The sequence below is a fragment of the Scomber scombrus genome, unplaced genomic scaffold, assembly GCF_963691925.1.
Source record: "Scomber scombrus unplaced genomic scaffold, fScoSco1.1 SCAFFOLD_139, whole genome shotgun sequence".
NCBI lineage: Eukaryota > Metazoa > Chordata > Actinopteri > Scombriformes > Scombridae > Scomber > Scomber scombrus.
Genome location: NW_026910410.1, coordinates 72,501 through 99,522, shown reverse-complemented (window position 1 = coordinate 99,522; position 27,022 = coordinate 72,501). Strand labels below are relative to the sequence as shown.

The following is a 27,022-nucleotide window of genomic DNA, read 5'->3' as shown; positions in this document are numbered from 1 at the left end:
CCTGATGGAGAAGATGCTGTGACTGCAAACACATTAACATCATGTTTATATCCTCATATATATATATATATATATATATACTAACCCTATCCTTATCATATATATATATATATATATATATATATATATATATATATACTAACCCTATCCTTATCATATATATATATATATATATATATATATATATATATATACTAACCCTATCCTTATCATATATATATATATATATATATATATATATATATATACTAACCCTATCCTTATCATATATATATATATATATATATATATATATATATATATACTAACCCTATCCTTATCATATATATATATATATATATATATATATATATATATATATATATATATATATATATGATAAGGATAGGGTTAGTATATATATATATATATATATATATATATATATATATATATATATATATATATACTAACCCTATCCTTATATATATATATATATACTAACCCTATCCTTATATATATATATATATATACTAACCCTATCCTTATCATATATATATATATACTAACCCTATCCTTATATATATATATATATACTAACCCTATCCTTATATATATATATATATATACTAACCCTATCCTTATCATATATATATATATACTAACCCTATCCTTATATATATATATATATACTAACCCTATCCTTATATATATATATATATATACTAACCCTATCCTTATCATATATATATATATATATACTAACCCTATCCTTATATATATATATATATATACTAACCCTATCCTTATATATATATATATATATACTAACCCTATCCTTATCATATATATATATATATATACTATATTATATATTATATATATATACTATATTATATATTATATATATATACTATATTATATATACAGTTAGGGTCTGTTAGGGTCTGCTGACCTTCTGCTGGACAGCTGGTTCAGTTTGGTGGAAGAGAAGCTTTGGTTCTTCTTCCCGATCTTCATCACTCGGTACGCTTCCTCTGAGCTGTTCACCTGAACCCAGCGGAGATCTACACACACACACACACACACACACACAGTCACACACACACACAGTCACACACACACACACACACACACACACACAGAGTGCAGGAGAGAAATGTGGTTGATGGTCAGCATGTAAACACACACACAGTAACACACACACACACAGTAACACACACACACACAGTAACACACACACACAGTAACACACACACAGTAACACACACACAGTAACACACACACACACACACACAGTAACACACACACAGTAACACACACACAGTAACACACACACACACACACACAGTAACACACACACACACACACACAGTAACACACACACACACACACACAGTAACACACACACCTTTGATGAAGGAGTTTCCTTTGACGTCCTGGGACAGACGCAGCACCGTCCTCTTCTGCTGTCCACTGGGAACCTGAACAATAAACTCATCAATACATTTTATCACTTTACAGATCTGAGAGTGAAGGGTTAGGGGGACATGAGGACATGAAGACAGGGGGACATGAGGACATGAAGACAGGGGGACATGAGGACATGAAGACAGGGGGACATGAGGACATGAAGACAGGGGGACAGGAGGACATGAAGACAGGGGGACATGAGGACATGAAGACAGGGGGACATGAAGACAGGGGGACAGGAGGACATGAAGACAGGGGGACATGAGGACATGAAGACAGGGGGACAGGAGGACATGAAGACAGGGGGACAGGAGGACATGAGGACAGGGGGACATAAGGACATGAAGACATGGGGACATGAGGACATGAAGACAGGGGGACAGGAGGACATGAGGACAGGGGGATAAGTGGACAGGGGGACATGTAGACAGGAGGACAGGGGGACATGAGGACAGGGACAGGAGGACAGGTGGACATGAGGGCAGGAGGACAGGGGGGCATGTGGACAGGAGGGGGACATGAGGACAGGGGGACATGAGGACATGAGGACGTTACCTGCTCCAGCAGGTCGTGGATGTTGTCGTTGTAAATCTCGCAGAATGAAACCCAGACAGAGAAACGCACGTTTGAGTCGACGTCCAGACAGAAACTGTCGGCTTCAGAAACGCTGCTGTCAGAACCCAGAGAGCCTGCACACACACACACAGAGACACACACAGAGACACACACACACACACAGAGACACACAGACAGACAGACAGACACACAGACAGACAGACAGACAGACACACACACACACACACACACACACACACACACACAGACAGACAGAGACAGACACAGCGGGGTTAAAGCAGCTGATCTGAGCTCAGAGTGATGTCAGTGGAAAAGAACCAATCAGATTTACCATCAAGAAAAGTCGATCTGCTGAATGTTGCACTTCTGTCGCTCTGCAGAGAAAACACAGAGCTTTAGGGTTAGGGTGTGTCTCATTGTGTCTCTGAGTGTCTCATTGTGTCTCTGAGTGTCTCATTGTGTCTCATTGTGTCTCTGAGTGTCTCATTGTGTCTCATTGTGTCTCATTGTGTCTCTGAGTGTCTCATTGTGTCTCATTGTGTCTCTGAGTGTCTCATTGTGTCTCATTGTGTCCCTGAGTGTGTCATTGTGTCTCTGAGTGTGTCATTGTGTCTCATTGTGTCCCTGAGTGTGTCATTGTGTCTCTGAGTGTCCCTGAGTGTCTCATTGTGTCTCTGAGTGTCCCTGAGTGTCTCATTGTGTCCCTGAGTGTGTCATTGTGTGTCATTGTGTCTCTGAGTGTCCCTGAGTGTCCCTGAGTGTCCCTGAGTGTCTCATTGTGTCCCTGAGTGTCTCATTGTGTCTCTGAGTGTCCCTGAGTGTCTCATTGTGTCTCTGAGTGTCTCATTGTGTCTCTGACCTCTTTGAGCAGCCTCAGCAGGTTCTTCTTGCTGCTGCTCTCTGCTGTCAGCTGGTCTGGAGTCAGTCTGCTGTAGTCTCTGCAGCGCTGCGGCTTCAGATCACAGCGACTGTACAGACGACCCTCGATACTGTTAAAGATCACTGCCAGAGACCTGGGCAACAGGCCCGAGTCATGTTCTGGACCTGAGAGACAGACAGGCAGAGGACAGACAGTTAGAGAGAGACAAACAGCAAGTGAGACAGACAGAGAGGTTGTGTCTCTCACCCAGGAAGGTGAAGGTTTTTCCAGCGTTGGTGACTCCGTAAGTAAACACCAGACAGTTTCCTCCTTCCAGAACATCTCTGACTGAAGCACGAACAGAACCATCAAACACCGTCCTCTGCCCCGCCTCTGGACCGAACACCTGCACACAGCAACAACCACTGTTACACACACACACATACACACCTGTCTGTCTGTCTATATAGACAGGCAGGTAGGCAGATAGACAGGTACCTGTGTGAAGGTGAACCTCTGTGCAGTTTGTGGGAGGGGCTTGTCACTCTGCTTGTTTGATTGGCTGATCCTGGGAGCCTTCAGGACCGCTGTCTCTGGGCCCTCGAGGGTCACACAGTCCTGAGGAGGGACAGCAGGGTTAGGGTTAGACCTGAACCTTTATCTGAGGTTTCATTTCATTTCAGTAAGAACACTAACTAACCCTCACAGGTTCTCTCTGCTATCTACCGTAATACACGAACATTTCATACTACCGTTATATACACGAACATTTCATACTACCGTTACACACGAACATTTCATAATACCGTTATATACGAACATTTCATACTACCGTTACACACGAACATTTCATACTACCGTTATACACGAACATTTCATACTACCGTAATACACGAACATTTCATACTACCGTAATACACGAACATTTCATACTACCGTTATATACACGAACATTTCATACTACCGTTACACACGAACATTTCATAATACCGTTATATACGAACATTTCATACTACCGTTACACACGAACATTTCATACTACCGTTATACACGAACATTTCATACTACCGTTACATACACGAACATTTCATACTACCGTTACATACACGAACATTTCATACTACCGTTACACACGAACATTTCATACTACCGTTATACACGAACATTTCATACTACCGTTACATACACGAACATTTCATACTACCGTTATATACGAACATTTCATAATACCGTTATATACGAACATTTCATACTACCGTTACACACGAACATTTCATACTACCGTTATACACGAACATTTCATACTACCGTTATATATACGAACATTTCATACTACCGTTACATACACGAACATTTCATACTACCGTTACACACGAACATTTCATAATACCGTTATATACACGAACATTTCATACTACCGTTATACACGAACATTTCATACTACCGTTATATACACGAACATTTCATACTACCGTTACACACGAACATTTCATACTACCGTTATACACGAACATTTCATACTACCGTTATATACGAAGATTTCATACTACCGTTATATACACGAACATTTCATACTACCGTTATACACGAACATTTCATACTACCGTTATACACGAACATTTCATACTACCGTTACACACGAACATTTCATACTACCGTTATATACGAACATTTCATACTACCGTTACACACGAACATTTCATACTACCGTTATATACACGAACATTTCATACTACCGTTATACACGAACATTTCATACTACCGTTACACACGAACATTTCATACTACCGTTATATACACGAACATTTCATACTACCGTTACACACGAACATTTCATACTACCGTTATATACACGAACATTTCATACTACCGTTATATACGAACATTTCATACTACCGTTATATACGAACATTTCATACTACCGTTACACACGAACATTTCATACTACCGTTATATACACGAACATTTCATACTACCGTTATACACGAACATTTCATACTACCGTTATATACACGAACATTTCATACTACCGTTATACACGAACATTTCATACTACCGTTATATACACGAACATTTCATACTACCGTTATACACGAACATTTCATACTACCGTTATATACACGAACATTTCATACTACCGTTATACACGAACATTTCATACTACCGTTATATACACGAACATTTCATACTACCGTTACACACGAACATTTCATACTACCGTTATATACGAACATTTCATACTACCGTTATATACACGAACATTTCATACTACCGTTATACACGAACATTTCATACTACCGTTATATACACGAACATTTCATACTACCGTTATACACGAACATTTCATACTACCGTTATATACACGAACATTTCATACTACCGTTATATACACGAACATTTCATACTACCGTTATACACGAACATTTCATACTACCGTTATACACGAACATTTCATACTACCGTTATATATACGAACATTTCATACTACCGTTATACACGAACATTTCATACTACCGTTATATACACGAACATTTCATACTACCGTTATATACACGAACATTTCATACTACCGTTATACACGAACATTTCATACTACCGTTATACACGAACATTTCATACTACCGTTATACACGAACATTTCATACTACCGTTACATACGAACATTTCATACTACCGTTACATACGAACATTTCATACTACCGTTATATATACGAACATTTCATACTACCGTTATACACGAACATTTCATACTACCGTAATACACGAACATTTCATACTACCGTTACACACGAACATTTCATACTACCGTTATATACGAACATTTTATACTACCGTTACACACGAACATTTCATACTACCGTTATATACGAACATTTCATACTACCGTTATATATACGAACATTTCATACTACCGTTATATATACGAACATTTCATACTACCGTTATACACGAACATTTCATACTACCGTTATATACGAACATTTTATACTACCGTTACACACGAACATTTCATACTACCGTTATATACGAACATTTCATACTACCGTTATACACGAACATTTCATACTATGTTCGTATATAACGGTAGTATGAAATGTACCGTTACACACGAACATTTCATACTACTGTTATACACGAACATTTCATACTACCGTTATACACGAACATTTCATACTACCGTTATATACACGAACATTTCATACTACCGTTATATATACGAACATTTCATACTACCGTTATACACGAACATTTCATACTACCGTTATATATACGAACATTTCATACTACCGTTATACACGAACATTTCATACTACCGTTATATATACGAACATTTCATACTACCGTTATATATACGAACATTTCATACTACCGTTATACACGAACATTTCATACTACCGTTACACACGAACATTTCATACTACCGTTATATACACGAACATTTCATACTACCGTTATACACGAACATTTCATACTACCGTTACACACGAACATTTCATACTACCGTTACACACGAACATTTCATACTACCGTTATATATACGAACATTTCATACTACCGTTATATATACGAACATTTCATACTACCGTTATATATACGAACATTTCATACTACCGTTATATATACGAACATTTCATACTACCGTTATACACGAACATTTCATACTACCGTTATATACACGAACATTTCATACTACCGTTATACACGAACATTTCATACTACCGTTACACACGAACATTTCATACTACCGTTATATACACGAACATTTCATACTACCGTTATACACGAACATTTCATACTACCGTTATACACGAACATTTCATACTACCGTTATATATACGAACATTTCATACTACCGTTATATATACGAACATTTCATACTACCGTTATATATACGAACATTTCATACTACCGTTATACACGAACATTTCATACTACCGTTATACACGAACATTTCATACTACCGTTATATACGAACATTTCATACTACCGTTATATACACGAACATTTCATACTACCGTTATACACGAACATTTCATACTACCGTTATATACACGAACATTTCATACTACCGTTATACACGAACATTTCATACTACCGTTATACACGAACATTTCATACTACCGTTATATATAAGAACATTTCATACTACCGTTATATACACGAACATTTCATACTACCGTTATATATACGAACATTTCATACTACCGTTATATACACGAACATTTCATACTACCGTTATATACACGAACATTTCATACTACCGTTATACACGAACATTTCATACTACCGTTATATACACGAACATTTCATACTACCGTTATATACGAACATTTCATACTACCGTTATATACACGAACATTTCATACTACCGTTATACACGAACATTTCATACTACCGTTATACACGAACATTTCATACTACCGTTATACACGAACATTTCATACTACCGTTATATATACGAACATTTCATACTACCGTTATATACACGAACATTTCATACTACCGTTATATATACGAACATTTCATACTACCGTTATATACACGAACATTTCATACTACCGTTACATACGAACATTTCATACTACCGTTACATACGAACATTTCATACTACCGTTATATACGAACATTTCATACTACCGTTATATACACGAACATTTCATACTACCGTTACACACGAACATTTCATACTACCGTTACACACGAACATTTCATACTACCGTTACACACGAACATTTCATACTACCGTTATACACGAACATTTCATACTACCGTTATACACGAACATTTCATACTACCGTTATACACGAACATTTCATACTACCGTTATATACGAACATTTCATACTACCGTTACACACGAACATTTCATACTACCGTTATATACACGAACATTTCATACTACCGTTATATACACGAACATTTCATACTACCGTTATACACGAACATTTCATACTACCGTTATATACACGAACATTTCATACTACCGTTATATACGAACATTTCATACTACCGTTATATATACGAACATTTCATACTACCGTTATATACACGAACATTTCATACTACCGTTATACACGAACATTTCATACTACCGTTATACACGAACATTTCATACTACCGTTATATATAAGAACATTTCATACTACCGTTATATACACGAACATTTCATACTACCGTTATATATACGAACATTTCATACTACCGTTATATACACGAACATTTCATACTACCGTTATATACACGAACATTTCATACTACCGTTATACACGAACATTTCATACTACCGTTATATACACGAACATTTCATACTACCGTTATATACGAACATTTCATACTACCGTTATATATACGAACATTTCATACTACCGTTATATACACGAACATTTCATACTACCGTTATATATACGAACATTTCATACTACCGTTATATACACGAACATTTCATACTACCGTTACATACGAACATTTCATACTACCGTTACATACGAACATTTCATACTACCGTTATATACGAACATTTCATACTACCGTTATACACGAACATTTCATACTACCGTTATACACGAACATTTCATACTACCGTTATATACACGAACATTTCATACTACCGTTATACACGAACATTTCATACTACCGTTATATATACGAACATTTCATACTACCGTTACACACGAACATTTCATACTACCGTTATATACGAACATTTCATACTACCGTTATATACGAACATTTCATACTACCGTTATATACGAACATTTCATACTACCGTTACATACGAACATTTCATACTACCGTTACATACGAACATTTCATACTACCGTTATATACACGAACATTTCATACTACCGTTATATACGAACATTTCATACTACCGTTATATATACGAACATTTCATACTACCGTAATACACGAACATTTCATACTACCGTTACACACGAACATTTCATACTACCGTTACACACGAACATTTCATACTACCGTTACACACGAACATTTCATACTACCGTTATATACACGAACATTTCATACTACCGTTATACACGAACATTTCATACTACCGTTACACACGAACATTTCATACTACCGTTACACACGAACATTTCATACTACCGTTACATACGAACATTTCATACTACCGTTACACACGAACATTTCATACTACCGTTACACACGAACATTTCATACTACCGTTACACACGAACATTTCATACTACCGTTACACACGAACATTTCATACTACCGTTACACACGAACATTTCATACTACCGTTATATACACGAACATTTCATACTACCGTTATACACGAACATTTCATACTACCGTTATACACGAACATTTCATACTACCGTTATACACGAACATTTCATACTACCGTTATACACGAACATTTCATACTACCGTTATACACGAACATTTCATACTACCGTTATATACGAACATTTCATACTACCGTTATATACGAACATTTTGTACTAGCGTTATATATACGAACATTTCATACTACCGTTATATATATGAACATTTCATACTAACGTTATACACAAACATTAATAACGTTAATAAGTTTTAGGTGTGAGCTACCTGAGCGTGAGCGCTGCTCTCTGCTGCCGTCAGAGGACGAACCCTCAGATACACCTGCAGGTTCTCCACCTGAGACTCTGACCGCTCCTGGAGACAGAGAGACAGACAGGTAGCTGTCAGACAGACAGAGAGAGAGACAGGTAGCTGTCAGACAGACAGACAGAGAGACAGGTAGCTGTCAGACAGACAGACAGACAGACAGACAGGTAGCTGTCAGACAGACAGACAGACAGAGAGAGAGACAGGTAGCTGTCAGACAGACAGACAGACAGACAGGTACCTGTGGTGGGAGGTCAGTGAAGTCTCTCAGCAGGTCTCTCCTGATGTCGTCCACTTCCACTGGTCCAACTCTGTCCCACTGACCTGATACACAGGACTCCATCTACACACACACACACACACACACACACATATATATATAGAGATACACACACACAGATACACAAATACAAACACACACACAGATACAAACACACACACACAGACACACAAATACAAACACACACACAGAGACACACACACAGATACAAACACACACACACAGATACAAACACACACACACACATAGATACAAACACAGATACAGATACACACGCACACACAGAGACACACGCACACACAGAGACACACGCACACACAGAGACACACACACACACAGAGACACACACACAGATACACACACACAGATACACACACACAGAGACACACACACAGATACAAACAAACAAACAAACACACACACACACATACACACACACATACACACACACACACAAAGATCAGTTATCGGTACAGATCTCGGCTGTTGTTGATAAGTAAACATAAATACGGTAACGGAGGACTCACCGTGTCCGGTATCCGGTAGCTGCTCTCTGCTCGCGGTTACTTTTAAATGGAGACGGACGAATCAGGGGCTGGGATCTGCTGACGTCACAGAGAAAGCATCGTATTCTCGGCCTCAGATGTTCTCGCGATACCTTTGCTGTGTGTTGTTTGTTCCGGTGGGGCTGCCGTACTCCGCTTTCTGCAACAAACCGGATTTAAGGATTAAAGGCTCAGATTAACGGGACTCTACCGGGACTCTACCGGGACTCTACCGGGACCAACTGCTGCTACCGGGACTCCTCCGTTAACGGGTTTTAACGGTTTGACTGAAACGCGTCTCACAGAGCCGCGAGGAGACGCGCTGTACGGTTTCCTTGGTAACGGTGAGTGGTCTGCTGCTGACATCAACAAACAATAATCAATAACCTCACTGAGACATAAAACTGTTGTATTTTAAACAGGGTGGAGGTGTAATGTTGGTTGGGTGGAGGTGCAGGGTTAGGTGGAGGTGCAGTGTTGGTTGGACGGAGGTGCAGGGTTGGTTGGGTGGAGGTGCAGGGTTAGGTGGAGGTGCAGTGTTGGTTGGACGGAGGTGCAGGGTTGGTTGGGTGGAGGTGCAGGGTTAGGTGGAGGTGCAGGGTTAGGTGGAGGTGCAGTGTTGGTTGGACGGAGGTGCAGGGTTAGGTGGAGGTGCAGGGTTAGGTGGAGGTGCAGTGTTGGTTGGACGGAGGTGCAGGGTTGGTTGGGTGGAGGTGCAGTGTTGGTTGGACGGAGGTACAGGGTTAGGTGGAGGTGCAGGGTTAGGTGGAGGTGTAGTGTTGGTTGGACGGAGGTGCAGGGTTAGGTGGAGGTGCGGGGTTAGGTGGAGGTGCAGTGTTGGTTGGACGGAGGTGCAGGGTTAGGTGGAGGTGTAGTGTTGGTTGGACGGAGGTGCAGGGTTAGGTGGAGGTGCAGGGTTAGGTGGAGGTGCAGTGTTGGTTGGACGGAGGTGCAGGGTTGGTTGGGTGGAGGTGCAGTGTTGGTTGGACGGAGGTACAGGGTTAGGTGGAGGTGCAGGGTTAGGTGGAGGTGCAGTGTTGGTTGGACGGAGGTGCAGGGTTGGTTGGGTGGAGGTGCAGTGTTGGTTGGACGGAGGTACAGGGTTAGGTGGAGGTGCAGGGTTAGGTGGAGGTGTAGTGTTGGTTGGACGGAGGTGCAGGGTTAGGTGGAGGTGCGGGGTTAGGTGGAGGTGCAGTGTTGGTTGGACGGAGGTGCAGGGTTAGGTGGAGGTGCAGGGTTGGGTGGGTGGAGGTGCAGGGTTGGGTGGGTGGAGGTGCGGGGTTAGGTGGAGGTGCAGGGTTAGGTGGAGGTGTAGTGTTGGTTGGACGGAGGTGCAGGGTTAGGTGGAGGTGCAGGGTTAGGTGGAGGTGCAGTGTTGGTTGGACGGAGGTGCAGGGTTAGGTGGAGGTGCGGGGTTAGGTGGAGGTGCAGGGTTAGGTGGAGGTGCAGGGGTGGGTGGAGGTGCAGGGTTAGGTGGAGGTGCAGGGTTGGGTGGGTGGAGGTGCAGGGTTAGGTGGAGGTGCAGGGTTGGGTGGGTGGAGGTGCAGGGTTGGGTGGGTGGAGGGTTAGGTGGAGGTGCAGGGTTAGGTGGAGGTGCAGGGTTGGGTGGGTGGAGGTGCAGGGTTGGGTGGGTGGTTAGGTGGAGGTACAGGGTTAGGTGGAGGTGCAGGGTTAGGTGGAGGTGCAGTGTTGGGTGGGTGGAGGTGCAGGGTTGGGTGGAGGTGCGGGCTTGGGTGGGTGGAGGTGCAGGGTTAGGTGGAGATGCAGGGTTGGGTGGGTGGAGGTGCAGGGTTAGGTGAAGGTGCAGGGTTGGGTGGAGGTGCAGGGTTAGGTGGAGGTGCAGGGTTGGGTGGGTGGAGGTGCAGGGTTGGGTGGAGGTGCGGGGTTGGGTGGGTGGAAGTGCAGGGTTAGGTGGAGGTGCGGGGTTGGGTGGGTGGAGGTGCAGGGTTAGGTGGAGGTGCAGGGTTAGGTGGAGGTGCAGTGTTGGTTGGACGGAGGTGCAGGGTTGGTTGGGTGGAGGTGCAGTGTTGGTTGGACGGAGGTACAGGGTTAGGTGGAGGTGCAGGGTTAGGTGAAGGTGTAGTGTTGGTTGGACGGAGGTGCAGGGTTAGGTGGAGGTGCGGGGTTAGGTGGAGGTGCAGGGTTGGGTGGGTGGAGGGTTAGGTGGAAGTACAGGGTTAGGTGGAGGTGCAGTGTTGGGTGGGTGGAGGTGCAGGGTTGGGTGGGGTGGAGGTGCGGGCTTGGGTGGGTGGAGGTGCAGGGTTAGGTGGAGGTGCAGGGTTGGGTGGGTGGAGGTGCAGGGTTAGGTGAAGGTGCAGGGTTGGGTGGGTGGAGGTGCAGGGTTAGGTGGAGGTGCAGGGTTGGGTGGGTGGAGGTGCAGGGTTGGGTGGAGGTGCGGGGTTGGGTGGGTGGAGGTGCAGGGTTAGGTGGAGGTGCGGGGTTGGGTGGGTGGAGGTGCAGGGTTAGGTGAAGGTGCAGGGTTGGGTGGGTGGAGGTGCAGGGTTAGGTGGTGGTGCAGGGTTGGGTAGGTGGAGGTGCAGGGTTAGGTGGAGGTGCAGGGTTGGGTGAAGGTGCAGGGTTGGGTAGGTGGAGGTGCAGGGTTAGGTGGAGGTGCAGGGTTGGGTGGGTGGAGGGTTAGGTGGAGGTGCAGGGTTAGGTGGAGGTGCAGGGTTGGGTGGGTGGAGGTGCAGGGTTGGGTGGGTGGAGGGTTAGGTGGAGGTACAGGGTTAGGTGGAGGTGCAGGGTTAGGTGGAGGTGCAGTGTTGGTTGGACGGAGGTGCAGGGTTAGGTGGAGGTGCAGGGTTAGGTGGAGGTGCGGGGTTAGGTGGAGGTGCAGGGTTGGGTGGGTGGAGGTGCAGGGTTAGGTAGGTGGAGGTGCAGGGTTAGGTGGAGGTGCAGGGTTGGGTGGAGGTGCAGGGTTGGGTGGGTGGAGGTGCAGGGTTAGGTGGAGGTGCAGGGTTGGGTAGGTGGAGGTGCAGGGTTAGGTGGAGGTGCAGGGTTAGGTGGAGGTGTAAGGGTTGGGTGGGTGGAGGTGCAGGGTTGGGTGGAGGTACAGGGTTAGGTGGAGGTGCAGGGTTAGGTGGAGGTGCGGGGGTGGGTGGAGGTGTAATGTTGGTTAGGTGGAGGTGCAGGGTTAGGTGGAGGTGCAGGGTTAGGTGGAGGTGCAGGGTTGGGTAGGTGGAGGTGCAGGGTTAGGTGGAGGTGCAGGGTTAGGTGGAGGTGCAGGGTTAGGTGGAGGTGCGGGGGTGGGTGGAGGTGTAATGTTGGTTAGGTGGAGGTGCAGGGTTAGGTGGAGGTGCAGGGTTAGGTGGAGGTGCAGGGTTAGGTGGAGGTGCGGGGTGGGTGGAGGTGTTTAGAGGACAGACGTGCTAACCTGTGGTGTCCCCTGCAGGAAGTGACATCATGGAGGCGTGTCCTGGCGGAGGACAGTGGTTGGACGCTCACTATGACCCGGTAGCGTGCGTGAACACGTTCTCGTCCTGCGTGGCGCTGGCCGACCTGAGCGGAGACGGAGAGAACCGATTGGTTGTTGGAGACGTGGGGGGGTCGGGGGGGATGAAGCTGAAGGTTTTCGGGGGGACGGCGTTGCTAAGCGACAGCTCGCTGCTGGACCTTCCCGCCGGACTCGCCGCCTTCTTCATGGATCTACACGAACCCAGAATCCCCGCCGTCGCCGTGGCGTCGGGACCGTCCGTCTACGTCTACAAGAACCTCAGACCCTACTTTAAGTTCACACTGCCGGGGTCAGAGGTCAACGTCCTGGAACAGGTGAGGGGGGGAGTGTGTGTGTGTGTGTGTGTGTGTGCTAGTGTGTGTGTGTTATAGTGTGTGTGTGTGTGCTAGTGTGTGTGTGTTATAGTGTGTGTGTGTGCTAGTGTGTGTGTGTGTGTTATAGTGTGTGTGTGTGTGTTATAGTGTGTGTGTGTGTGCTAGTGTGTGTGTGTTATAGTGTGTGTGTGTGCTAGTGTGTGTGTGTTATAGTGTATGTGTGTTATAGTGTGTGTGTGTGTGTGTGTGTGTGTGTGTGCTAGTGTGTGTGTGTGCTAGTGTGTGTGTGTGCTAGTGTGTGTGTGTTATAGTTTATGTGTGTTATAGTGTGTGCTAGTGTGTGTGTGTTATAGTGTGTGTGTGTTATAGTGTGTGCTAGTGTGTGTGTGTTATAGTGTGTGTGTGTGCTAGTGTGTGTGTGTGTGTGTGTGTGTGTTATAGTGTGTGCGTGTGTGTGTGTTATAGTGTGTGTGTGTGTGTGTGTGTGTTATAGTGTGTGTGTGTGTATCTCACCGTGCTGCTCTGTGATTGGTCAGGATGTGTGGCAGCAGGTGAGGGAGGGGCACATTGATCATGTGACCTTAAAGGAAATGTTGGAGAGTATCAGGAAGCAGGCCGACGTGCCGCTGTCCGTCCGCTCGCTGCACTTCCTGTCGCTGGACGCCGCGGCAACCGACGAGTTCGTCCAGCTGCACAAACAGCAGCCAATCAGACGGCAGGTACGTCTCACACACACAAACAGCAGCCAATCAGACGGCAGGTACGTCTCACACACACAAACAGCAGCCAATCAGACGGCAGGTACGCCTCAGACACACAAACAGCAGCCAATCAGACGGCAGGTACGCCTCACACACACAAACAGCAGCCAATCAGACGGCAGGTACGCCTCACACACACAAACAGCAGCCAATCAGACAGCTGGAGTCTGGATGATGGTTTCCATGGAAACATAAAGCTGAGTGTGCTCACCTGTTGCAGACGGTCATCACCTGCATCGCTACGCTGAAGAAGAGCACAGCTGATGAGGACGGAGTCAGCTGTTTGGTGATCGGCACGGAGAGCAGCGACGTTTACATCCTGGACCCCGAAGCTTTCATCATCCTGTCCAAGGTAACACCTGCTCACCTGTACCGCACCTGTACCGCACCTGTACCGCACCTGTACTGCACCTGTACCGCACCTGTACCGCACCTGTACCGCACCTGTACCGCACCTGTACCGCACCTGTACTGCACCTGTGCAGTGCTGCTCTGTATCGTACCTGTGCAGTGCTGCTCTGTATCGTACCTGTGCAGTGCTGCTCTGTATCGTACCTGTGCAGCAGGTGCTGTTCAGCCACATCTCAGGACTTTCCTCAGCAGACTGCTTTGCCCAGTCGTCATGGAAACGGTCTATGTGTTATCATCACGTGTAAATATGAGGCCTTCATCACATTTAAGTGGCATAAACTGAAGCATCTCTCTGACAGATGAGCAGACTGTGAGGAAGCCCATGATCTGTGTCTGAAAGCCTCGGTGTGTGTGTGTGTGTGTGTGTGTGTGTGTGTGTGTGTGTGTGTGTGTGTTACAGATGTCTCTTCCTGATGCTCCCTCCATGATGGATGTGACGGGTCAGTTTGACGTGGAGTTTCGTATCACGGTGGCGTGTCGTAATGGGAACATCTACATCCTGCGCAGGTGAGACACACATGATATATAATATATAATATTATACATCATGTTATATATGATCTATAATAATGAGTGATTTGACAGTATATAACACGTTGCTGCTCTTCAGGGACTCGGACAAACCGAAGTACTGCATCGAGCTGTCGGCCCATCCGGTGGGTCTGGTGAGAGTTGGGAAGAACGTGGTGGTCGGCTGCATGGACGAGAGCCTGCAGGCCTTCACTCAGAAGGTAAACAGGAAGTTACGCTGACACACATCTACACCCATGATAAAAGAGAGAGATTTACACCTGGCCTCTGATTGGCTGATCAGAAGGATGGTTTTACCATATTTACATTTATCCTCAGTCACGTGACTCTGTGACTTCCTGTTTCTGTGGATCAGTGAGTGTCTCAGAGTGAGGAGTCCTGGTCTCTGCAGGGGTCCGAACCCTGGCTGAGAGAGCTGTATGTGATGTGTTTCAGGGCAAGAAGCTGTGGTCGGTGGTCCTCCCGGCTCCCGTCACCACCATGGCGTCCATGGACCTGCCCACCAGGGGCTTCCAGGCGGTTCTGGTGGGTCTGGCTAACTGCGAGGTCCATCTGTACAGGGACAAGAACCTGCTGAGCACCATCAAGACACCGGACGCCATCAGCAGCATCTGCTTCGGCCGGTACGGGCGTGAGGACGGGACCCTCATCATGACCACCAAGAGTGGGGGCCTGATAGTGAAGATCCTGAAGAGGACCGCAGCGTTCGAGGACCGGGACGGCGCCCACGGCCCGCCGCCAGCCCAGAGCATCCGCCTCAACGTACCCAAGAAGACCAAGCTGTACGTGGACCAGACGCTGCGGGAGCGCGACTGCGGTGCTGCCATGCACCGAGCCTTCCAGATGGACCTGAGCCGCCTGCGCCTGGCCGCCACCAAGGCCTACGTGAAGGCTCTGGAGTCCAGCCTGACCCCCATGTCATCCAGCCTCACCGAGCCTCTCAAGATGAACGCGGTGGTCCAGGGTCTGGGCCCGTCCTTCAAACTCACCCTGAACGTTCAGAACACGGCGGCGTGCCGGCCGGTCATGAACCTGGCCATCAGCTTCCTGTACGACGAGAGCCTGTACCGGATGAGGAACCCCTACATGAGGATCCCTCTGCTGGTCCCGGGACTCGTTTACCCCGTCGAGACCTTCGTGGAGTGCACCAGCGATAAGGGAATCTCTGACATCATCAAAGTGTTCGTCCTGCACGAGGGCCGCAGCGTCCCGCTGCTGACGGCTCACATCAACATGCCCGTCAGCGAGGGAGTCACGCTCAACTGAGACCTGCAGGTCCAGACTTCTTTAGACTTTTAGAGTTTAAACAACTTTGCTATTTTATTTATTGTTGGGGTCAGGTTAGAGTAGGTAGGGTCAGGTGGGGTCAGGTGGGGTCAGGTGGGGTCAGGTAGGGTCAGGTGGGGTCAGGTAGGGTCAGGTAGGGTCAGGTAGGGTCAGGTGGGGTCAGGTAGGGTCAGGTGGGGTCAGGTAGGGTCAGGTAGGGTCAGGTGGGGTCAGGTAGGGTCAGGTAGGGTCAGGTGGGGTCAGGTAGGGTCAGGTAGGGTCAGGTGGGGTCAGGTAGGGTCAGGTAGGGTCAGGTAGGGGTAGGTTAGGGTCAGGTAGGGTCAGGTAGGGTCAGGTGGGGTCAGGTAGGGTCAGGTGGGGTTAGGTAGGGTCAGGTAGGGTCAGGTAGGGTCAGGTGGGGTCAGGTAGGGTCAGGTAGGGTCAGGTGGGGTCAGGTAGGGGTAGGTAGGGGTCAGGTAGGGGTAGGTAGGGTGAGAAGGATCTGTCCTCTGATTGGTCAGATGTGTCTGTGTGTAACCAGCCTACAGTAGAACCAGACAGCTGTCAATCAAACCAGGATGCGGATCTGAGACCGACATCAGAACCAGAACCTGAGATGGATTCAATCAGCTGATCTGTGTTTATAGGTTAGAACACATGAGCTGCACTCACTGATCAATCTGATCAATAATCATCTCAGTGAGAAATGCCTCGTTGACTCCTGTTTGTTTGTCTTTAAGAAGTCAAAATAAATAAAAATGTAGTTTTAAAATCATAACTTTTTAATTCTTCACAGAACAATAAAATATTTGACTGAATAAAACCTGAACAGATTTCTTTATGTTATTAAATGTGTTTCATGTTTAAAATCATCGTCTGGTTTGGTTCAGACTTCAAGATTCAACTGAAGTATAAATATATGTGTTTATAAAAAAGGTTAAAAAGCATTTCCACCATTTAGATTTGAATAGTGGAGCTAGGCTTAGCGTAAACCTGCCCTGCTGCTGTAGAGGTATAAATACATTCAGCGCTAACTACTACAGTCTACAGTTAGCCAGTTAGCTGAGCTAGCCGCCAAGCTAGCTGCCTTGTTAGCCGCCGAGCTAACCGCCGAGCTAGCAGCTGTGCTAGCAGCAGAAAGCTCTCAGGCCTAGCGTCCATGTTTCTGGTAGAGGTGGTGACTTTGATTGACAGGTGACACTTGGTAGGGGGCGGGGCTTCAGTGGACTCGGCTGCCACGCCCACATTGTTTGGGAGCAGAGAAATAGACTTTTACACAACTTTGAAGCCTAATTTCATATATTTGTGATTTTTTTAATCATTCACATTTGGCAGGGTGGTTAACAACACACTGTTCTGTGGTATGTCAAACTCAGAACACATATTTATTCTTACTTTACAGGGTTAGGGTCAGCAGTGAATGATTATTATTTATAATGTTCATTATGATGTTTGTTGGGTTAAGCAGCAGCTGATGTTTCACCGTCAGCATTTAATAAGTTTATGTTCAGTCGTTCTTTGTTTTTCTTGGATCGAGTTAAAGATGAATCAACTTCATGTTGTGAAATAATGAAAACTCCAGTGTTTGTTTAACGTGGACTTTCCACCGTGGTGGAAAAGTGTTTTCCCCTCGATGCTCCATAAAAGCCGGATGAAGAGGAGCGGCAGGATGAAGAGCAGCGGCAGGATTCAGCAGTGAAGATGAGACGTGTGATCGTTGTGCTCGCCGCTCTGCTGGGTGAGAAACCTTCAATATGTTTTATATCATTTATACTGTTATTAACTCACTGTTTATTATTTATTACTGTATGTTTAAGATATTAACTGTTTATTATTTATTACTGTATGTTTAAGATATTAACTGTTTATTATGTTTAACGTGTTTAAGATATTAACTGTTTATTATGTTTAATGTGTTTAACTGTGTTTGTATGTGTGTGTGTGTGTGTGTGTCTGTGTGTGTGTGTCTGTGTGTGTGTGTGTGTGTCTGTGTGTGTGTGTGTGTGTGTCTGTGTGTGTGTGTCTGTGTGTGTGTGTCTGTGTGTGTGTGTGTGTCTGTGTGTGTGTGTGTGTGTGTGTGTGTCTGTGTGTGTGTGTGTGTGTGTGTCTGTGTGTGTGTGTCTGTGTGTGTGTGTGTCTGTGTGTGTGTGTGTGTGTCTGTGTGTGTGTGTGTGTGTGTCTGTGTGTGTGTGTCTGTGTGTGTGTGTCTGTGTGTGTGTGTGTGTCTGTGTGTGTGTGTGTGTGTGTGTGTGTCTGTGTGTGTGTGTGTGTGTGTGTGTGTGTCTGTGTGTGTGTGTGTGTGTCTCTGTGTGTGTGTGTGTGTGTGTGTGTGTGTGTGTCTGTGTGTGTGTGTGTGTGTGTGTCTGTGTGTGTGTGTCTGTGTTTGTCTGTGTGTTTGTGTCTGTGTGTGTGTGTCTGTGTGTGTGTCTGTGTTTGTCTGTGTGTTTGTGTGTGTGTGTGTGTGTGTCTGTGTGTGTGTGTGTCTGTGTGTCTGTGTGTGTGTGTGTGTGTGTGTGTGTGTGTGTGTGTGTGTGTGTGTAGCTGTGGTGTGTGTGTGTGATGCAGTGAAGTTTGGTCAGCTGTGCAGTGGAAACCCCGAAAACCGCCGCAGGATGTCAGACACCTGGGGACAGGGACACTACGGAGCCCGCCGGTAACACAACTACACAACTACACTACTACACAACTACACAACTACACTACTACACAACTACACAACTACACTACTACACAACTACACTACTACACAACTACACTACTACACAACTACACTACTACATTACTACACTACTACACAACTACACAACTACACTACTACACTACTACACAACTACACAACTACACTACTACACTACTACACAACTACACTACTACACTACTACATCACCACGCCCCCTCCCGATCCCTCAGGTCCGTCTCTGCCAACTTGCTGCAAGTCCCCCGGACAAAGCTGCTGCCCCTAACCCACTAGCCTTCCCCACCTAGCTCCCACTAGCCTTCCCCACCTAGCTCCCACTAGCCTTCCCCACCTAGCTCCCACTAGCCTTCCCCTCCTAGCTCCCACTAGCCTTCCCCTCCTAGCTCCCACTAGCCTTCCCCTCCTAGCTCCCACTAGCCTTCCCCATCTAGCTCCCACTAGCCTTCCCCTCCTAGCTCCCACTAGCCTTCCCCATCTAGCTCCCACTAGCCTTCCCCTCCTAGCTCCCACTAGCCTTCCCCATCTAGCTCCCACTAGCCTTCCCCTCCTAGCTCCCACTAGCCTTCCCCACCTAGCTCCCACTAGCCTTCCCCTCCTAGCTCCCACTAGCCTTCCCCACCTAGCTCCCACTAGCCTTCCCCTCCTAGCTCCCACTAGCCTTCCCCTCCTAGCTCCCACTAGCCTTCCCCTCCTAGCTCCCACTAGCCTTCCCCATCTAGCTCCCACTAGCCTTCCCCACCTAGCTCCCACTAGCCTTCCCCACCTAGCTCCCACTAGCCTTCCCCTCCTAGCTCCCACTAGCCTTCCCCATCTAGCTCCCACTAGCCTTCCCCTCCTAGCTCCCACTAGCCTTCCCCACCTAGCTCCCACTAGCCTTCCCCATCTAGCTCCCACTAGCCTTCCCCTCCTAGCTCCCACTAGCCTTCCCCTCCTAGCTCCCACTAGTCTTCCCCTCCTAGCTCCCACCTAGCTCCCACTAGCCTTCCCCTCCTAGCTCCCACTAACCTTCCCCACCTAGCTCCCACTAGCCTTCCCCATCTAGCTCCCACTAGCCTTCCCCTCCTAGCTCCCACTAGCCTTCCCCACCTAGCTCCCACTAGCCTTCCCCTCCTAGCTCCCACTAGCCTTCCCCACCTAGCTCCCACTAGCCTTCCCCTCCTAGCTCCCACTAGCCTTCCCCATCTAGCTCCCACTAGCCTTCCCCACCTAGCTCCCACTAGCCTTCCCCTCCTAGCTCCCACTAGCCTTCCCCTCCTAGCTCCCACTAGCCTTCCCCACCTAGCTCCCACTAGCCTTCCCCTCCTAGCTCCCACTAGCCTTCCCCTCCTAGCTCCCACTAGCCTTCCCCATCTAGCTCCCACTAGCCTTCCCCTCCTAGCTCCCACTAGCCTTCCCCTCCTAGCTCCCACTAGCCTTCCCCTCCTAGCTCCCACTAGCCTTCCCCATCTAGCTCCCACTAGCCTTCCCCACCTAGCTCCCACTAGCCTTCCCCATCTAGCTCCCACTAGCCTTCCCCACCTAGCTCCCACTAGCCTTCCCCTCCTAGCTCCCACTAGCCTTCCCCTCCTAGCTCCCACTAGCCTTCCCCACCTAGCTCCCACTAGCCTTCCCCATCTAGCTCCCACTAGCCTTCCCCACCTAGCTCCCACTAGCCTTCCCCTCCTAGCTCCCACTAGCCTTCCCCACCTAGCTCCCACTAGCCTTCCCCTCCTAGCTCCCACTAGCCTTCCCCACCTAGCTCCCACTAGCCTTCCCCTCCTAGCTCCCTCCTAGCTCCCACTAGCCTTCCCCACCTAGCTCCCACTAACCTTCCCCACCTAGCTCCCACTAGCCTTCCCCTCCTAGCTCCGACTAGCCTTCCCCTCCTAGCTCCCACTAGCCTTCCCCACCTAGCTCCCACTAGCCTTCCCCTCCTAGCTCCCACTAGCCTTCCCCACCTAGCTCCCACTAGCCTTCCCCACCTAGCTCCCACTGTACTCTTCATGTTTTAACCTCTGTTTTGTTTTTAACGCTTGTATTAATAAAGATTTATTTTCATTAATAAGGAAATATGTGAAGCGACTTTGAGTACCACATAAAGCGCTAAATGTGATTTATTATTATTACATGGTGGTGATGATGATGAAGGTGGTGATGATGATGATGATGATGGTGATGATGAAGGTGGTGATGATGATGAAGGTGATGGTGATGATGATGATGGTGATGATGAAGGTGGTGATGATGATGATGATGGTGATGATGAAGGTGGTGATGATGATGAAGGTGATGGTGATGATGGTGATGATGAAGGTGGTGATGATGATGAAGGTGATGATGATGATGATGAAGGTGATGATGAAGGTGGTGATGATGATGAAGGTGGTGATGATGATGATGTTGCAGGGGCAGTCGGAGCCACCAGGGTTTGGACATTGTGTGCAGTGATGGTTCTGATGTTCTGGCTCCGTTCGACGTGACTCTGAACGGGAAGCTAACGGTCTACAGCGACGCTAACAAGGCCGCCATCAACAGCGGCATCAACCTGAGAGGAGCCGGTCGGTCCTTCCTGTTATTGATCTGTTATTGATCCGTTATTGATCCGTTATTGACCTGTTATTGATCCGTTATTGATCCGTTATTGATCTGTTATTGATCCGTTATTGATCCGTTATTGATCTGTTATTGACCTGTTATTGACCTGTTATTGATCCGTTATTGATCCGTTATTGATCCGTTATTGGTCTGTTATTGACCTGTTATTGATCTGTTATTGATCTGTTATTGATCTGTTATTGATCTGTTATTGACCTGTTATTGATCCGTTATTGATCTGTTATTGATCCGTTATTGATCCGTTATTGAACTGTTATTGATCCTTTATTGATCTGTTATTGATCTGTCATTGACCTGTTATTGATCTGTTATTGATCTGTTATTGATCTGTTATTGACCTGTTATTGATCCTTTATTGACCTGTTATTGATCTGTTATTGATCCGTTATTGATCCGTTATTGACCTGTTATTGATCCTTTATTGACCTGTTATTGATCTGTCATTGACCTGTTATTGATCTGTTATTGATCTGTTATTGATCCGTTATTGATCCGTTATTGACCTGTTATTGATCCTTTATTGATCTGTTATTGACCTGTTATTGACCTGTTATTGATCTGTCATTGATCTGTTATTGATCTGTCATTGACCTGTTATTGATCCGTTATTGATCTGTTATTGATCCGTTATTGATCCGTTATTGACCCGTTATTGATCTGTTATTGACCCGTTATTGATCTGTTATTGATCTGTTATTGACCTGTTATTGATCTGTTATTGATCTGTTATTGATCCGTTATTGATCCCTTATTAATATGTTATTGATCCGTTATTGATCCGTTATTGACCTGTTATTGATCCGTTATTGATCTGTTATTGATCTGTTATTGATCTGTTATTGATCCGTTATTGATCTGTTATTGATCCGTTATTGATCTGTTATTGACCTGTTATTGATCTGTTATTGATCTGTTATTGATCTGTTATTGATCCGTTATTGATCTGTTATTGATCTGTTATTGACCTGTTATTGATCCTTTATTGATCTGTTATTGATCTGTTATTGACCTGTTATTGATCTGTCATTGATCTGTTATTGATCTGTCATTGACCTGTTATTGATCTGTTATTGATCCGTTATTGATCCGTTATTGATCTGTTATTGATCCGTTATTGATCTGTTATTGATCCGTTATTGATCCGTTATTGACCCGTTATTGATCTGTTATTGACCCGTTATTGATCTGTGATTGATCTGTTATTGACCTGTTATTGATCTGTTATTGATCTGTTATTGATCCGTTATTGATCCGTTATTAATATGTTATTGATCCGTTATTGATCCGTTATTGACCTGTTATTGATCCGTTATTGATCTGTTATTGATCTGTTATTGATCTGTTATTGATCCGTTATTGATCTGTTATTGATCCGTTATTGATCTGTTATTGACCTGTTATTGATCTGTTATTGATCTGTTATTGATCTGTTATTGATCCGTTATTGATCTGTTATTGACCTGTTATTGACCTGTTATTGATCTGTTATTGACCTGTTATTGACCTGTTATTGATCTGTTATTGATCTGTTATTGATCCGTTATTGATCTGTTATTGACCTGTTATTGATCCTGATCTGAACCCTGACCCCGTCTCACTGTCCTGCAGGTCTGTGTTTCAAGCTGTTCTACGTGAATCCGGACAGAACCTCTGGCTCGGTGAGGAAGGGCGAGCGGATCGGCACCATGCTGCCGATGCAGAGCGTCTACCGAGGAATCACCTCACACGTTCACGTCCAGATGTGTGACAAGAGCGACCCGACAGAATACTTCTGATCCAGCCAGGATCCGAACCCTAACCCAGCCAGAACCCACCAACCCTAACTCAGCCAGAACCCACCAACCCTAACCCAGCCAGGACCCACCAACCCTAACCCAGCCAGAACCCACCAACCCTAACCCAGCCAGGACCCACCAACCCTAACCCAGCCAGGACCCACCAACCCTAACCCAGCCAGGACCCACCAACCCTAACCCAGCCAGGACTCACCAACCCTAACCCAGCCAGGACCCACCAACCCTAACCCAGCCAGAACCCACCAACCCTAACTCAGCCAGAACCCACCAACCCTAACCCAGCCAGGACCCACCAACCCTAACCCAGCCAGAACCCACCAACCCTAACCCAGCCAGGACCCACCAACCCTAACCCAGCCAGGACCCACCAACCCTAACCCAGCCAGAACCCACCAACCCTAACTCAGCCAGGATCCGAACCCTAACCCAGCCAGAACCCACCAACCCTAACCCAGCCAGAACCCACCAACCCTAACCCAGCCAGGACCCACCAACCCTAACCCAGCCAGGACCCACCAACCCTAACCCAGCCAGGACCCACCAACCCTAACCCAGCCAGGACTCACCAACCCTAACCCAGCCAGGACCCACCAACCCTAACCCAGCCAGAACCCACCAACCCTAACTCAGCCAGAACCCACCAACCCTAACCCAGCCAGGACCCACCAACCCTAACTCAGCCAGAACCCACCAACCCTAACTCAGCCAGAACCCACCAACCCTAACCCAGCCAGGACCCACCAACCCTAACCCAGCCAGAACCCACCAACCCTAACCCAGCCAGGACCCACCAACCCTAACTCAGCCAGAACCCACCAACCCTAACCCAGCCAGAACCTGCTGCTGTTTAACACAATACATAAATAAAACATTAAAAACTGTTTGAAACTGTTTTTATTAATGTTCATTATTATTTACACATTTATATATTTATACATTTATACATTTATATATTTATACATTTATATATTTATACATTTATACATTTATACATTTATACATTTATATATTTATACATTTATACATTTATATATTTATACATTTATACATTTATATATTTATACATTTATATATTTATATATTTATACATTTATATATTTATATATTTATACATTTATATATTTATACATTTATATATTTATATATTTATACATTTATATATTTATACATTTATACATTTATACATTTATATATTTATACATTTATACATTTATATATTTATACATTTATATATTTATATATTTATACATTTATACATTTATATATTTATACATTTATATATTTATACATTTATACATTTATACATTTATATATTTATATATTTATACATTTATATATTTATACATTTATACATTTATATATTTATACATTTATATATTTATACATTTATACATTTATACATTTATATATTTATACATTTATACATTTATATATTTATACATTTATATATTTATACATTTATACATTTATATATTTATACATTTATACACATTTATATATTTATACATTTATACACATTTATATATTTATACATTTATACATTTATACATTTATATATTTATACATTTATATATTTATACATTTATATATTTATACATTTATACATTTATACATTTATATATTTATACATTTATACACATTTATATATTTATATATTTATACACATTTATGGTCTAAACCAGAGACATTTATATAGATGGCAGATCTGACTGCGCATGTGCGAGTCAAACACACCACAGAAGAAGACGTCCCGGAAGTGCAGCAGCCTGTCTAACGGAGCTAACGGAGGTAAAAACGGGGTTTCTACCTTTTAACGGATTAACGGAACGTTTCTGTTGTTTCCTCCCGGTCTGGACCGGAGCTACCGGGCTTACCGGCGGCGTAGCGGTGAGAGCCGGTAACCGGGAAGGTGTTACCGGTTACCGGTTACCGGGCTCAGGCTAATGTTAGCATTAGCTTGACCTTCCTGGAGACATTATTCAGTCTGGTAGTAAACACACATTAACTGTGTTTAATGGGTTTAAGGTTAGATTAACTACTGGTTTAACTGGTTTAATGTTAATGATGTTTACTGTATTCTGAGTCAGCTGTTAACTTTACCATCTAGCATTCATATTAAAGGATAAAAGCTTTATTATATTATATCAAAGGATAAAAGCTTTATTATATTATTAATACAGTAACAAACAGTCAGCTGTGCCATGTGTTTATACCATTGATAATACAGAGGTGTAACAGCGGTGTAACAGCGGTGTAACAGCGGTGTAACAGAGGTGTAACAGAGGTGTAACAGCGGTGTAACAGAGGTGTAACAGAGGTGTAACAGAGGTGTAACAGAGGTGTAACAGAGGTGTAACAGCGGTGTAACAGCGGTGTAACAGAGGTGTAACAGAGGTGTAACAGCGGTGTAACAGCGGTGTAACAGCGGTGTAACAGAGGTGTAACAGAGGTGTAACAGAGGTGCAACAGAGGTGTAACAGAGGTGTAACAGAGGTGTAACAGCGGTGTAACAGAGGTGTAACAGAGGTGTAACAGCGGTGTAACAGCGGTGTAACAGGTGTAACAGAGGTGTAACAGAGGTGTAACAGAGGTGTAACAGCGGTGTAACAGCGGTGTAACAGAGGTGTAACAGAGGTGTAACAGCGGTGTAACAGCGGTGTAACAGCGGTGTAACAGAGGTGTAACAGAGGTGTAACAGAGGTGTAACAGCGGTGTAACAGAGGTGTAGCAGCGGTGCAGCAGCGGTGTAACAGAGGTGTAACAGAGGTGTAACAGAGGTGTAACAGAGGTGTAACAGCGCTGTAACAGAGGTGTAACAGAGGTGTAACAGAGGTGTAGCAGCGGTGTAACAGAGGTGTAACAGC

The 27,022-nt window shown here is 45.1% G+C and overlaps 3 protein-coding genes and 1 long non-coding RNA gene across 4 annotated transcripts in view; 3 read left to right on the top strand and 1 right to left on the bottom strand.

The window, feature by feature from the left end:
* Window positions 1–3,180: 3,180 nt before the first annotated feature.
* Window positions 3,181–9,851, bottom strand: LOC133977000 (uncharacterized). The gene is made up of 4 exons (XR_009924895.1): window positions 9,749–9,851; window positions 9,469–9,555; window positions 3,386–3,505; window positions 3,181–3,293 (listed from the first exon to the last, which is right to left on the bottom strand). It is a non-coding gene; the product is annotated as an uncharacterized LOC133977000 (long non-coding RNA).
* A 651-nt stretch (window positions 9,852–10,502) lies between these two features.
* bbs1 (Bardet-Biedl syndrome 1) lies at window positions 10,503–17,489 on the top strand. Its single transcript, XM_062415139.1, has 7 exons — window positions 10,503–10,676; window positions 13,724–14,100; window positions 14,637–14,819; window positions 15,082–15,213; window positions 15,673–15,779; window positions 15,883–16,003; window positions 16,239–17,489. The coding sequence occupies exons 2-7, from the start codon at window positions 13,735–13,737 to the stop codon at window positions 17,067–17,069; spliced, it is 1,740 nt and encodes a 579-aa protein (XP_062271123.1). The 5' UTR covers window positions 10,503–10,676; window positions 13,724–13,734; the 3' UTR covers window positions 17,070–17,489.
* Window positions 17,490–18,676: 1,187 nt separating this feature from the next.
* lect2.1 (leukocyte cell derived chemotaxin 2, tandem duplicate 1) lies at window positions 18,677–25,039 on the top strand. The gene is made up of 4 exons (XM_062415129.1): window positions 18,677–18,807; window positions 19,611–19,722; window positions 22,153–22,304; window positions 23,971–25,039. The coding sequence occupies exons 1-4, from the start codon at window positions 18,771–18,773 to the stop codon at window positions 24,135–24,137; spliced, it is 468 nt and encodes a 155-aa protein (XP_062271113.1). The 5' UTR covers window positions 18,677–18,770; the 3' UTR covers window positions 24,138–25,039.
* Window positions 25,040–25,891: 852 nt separating this feature from the next.
* atad1b (ATPase family AAA domain containing 1b) overlaps window positions 25,892–27,022 on the top strand; it is a 12,404-nt gene continuing 11,273 nt past the window's right edge. The window contains exon 1 of the mRNA XM_062415133.1: window positions 25,892–25,946. The gene's annotated coding sequence lies outside the window, so the exon portion shown is untranslated. The remainder of the gene's footprint in view (window positions 25,947–27,022) is intronic.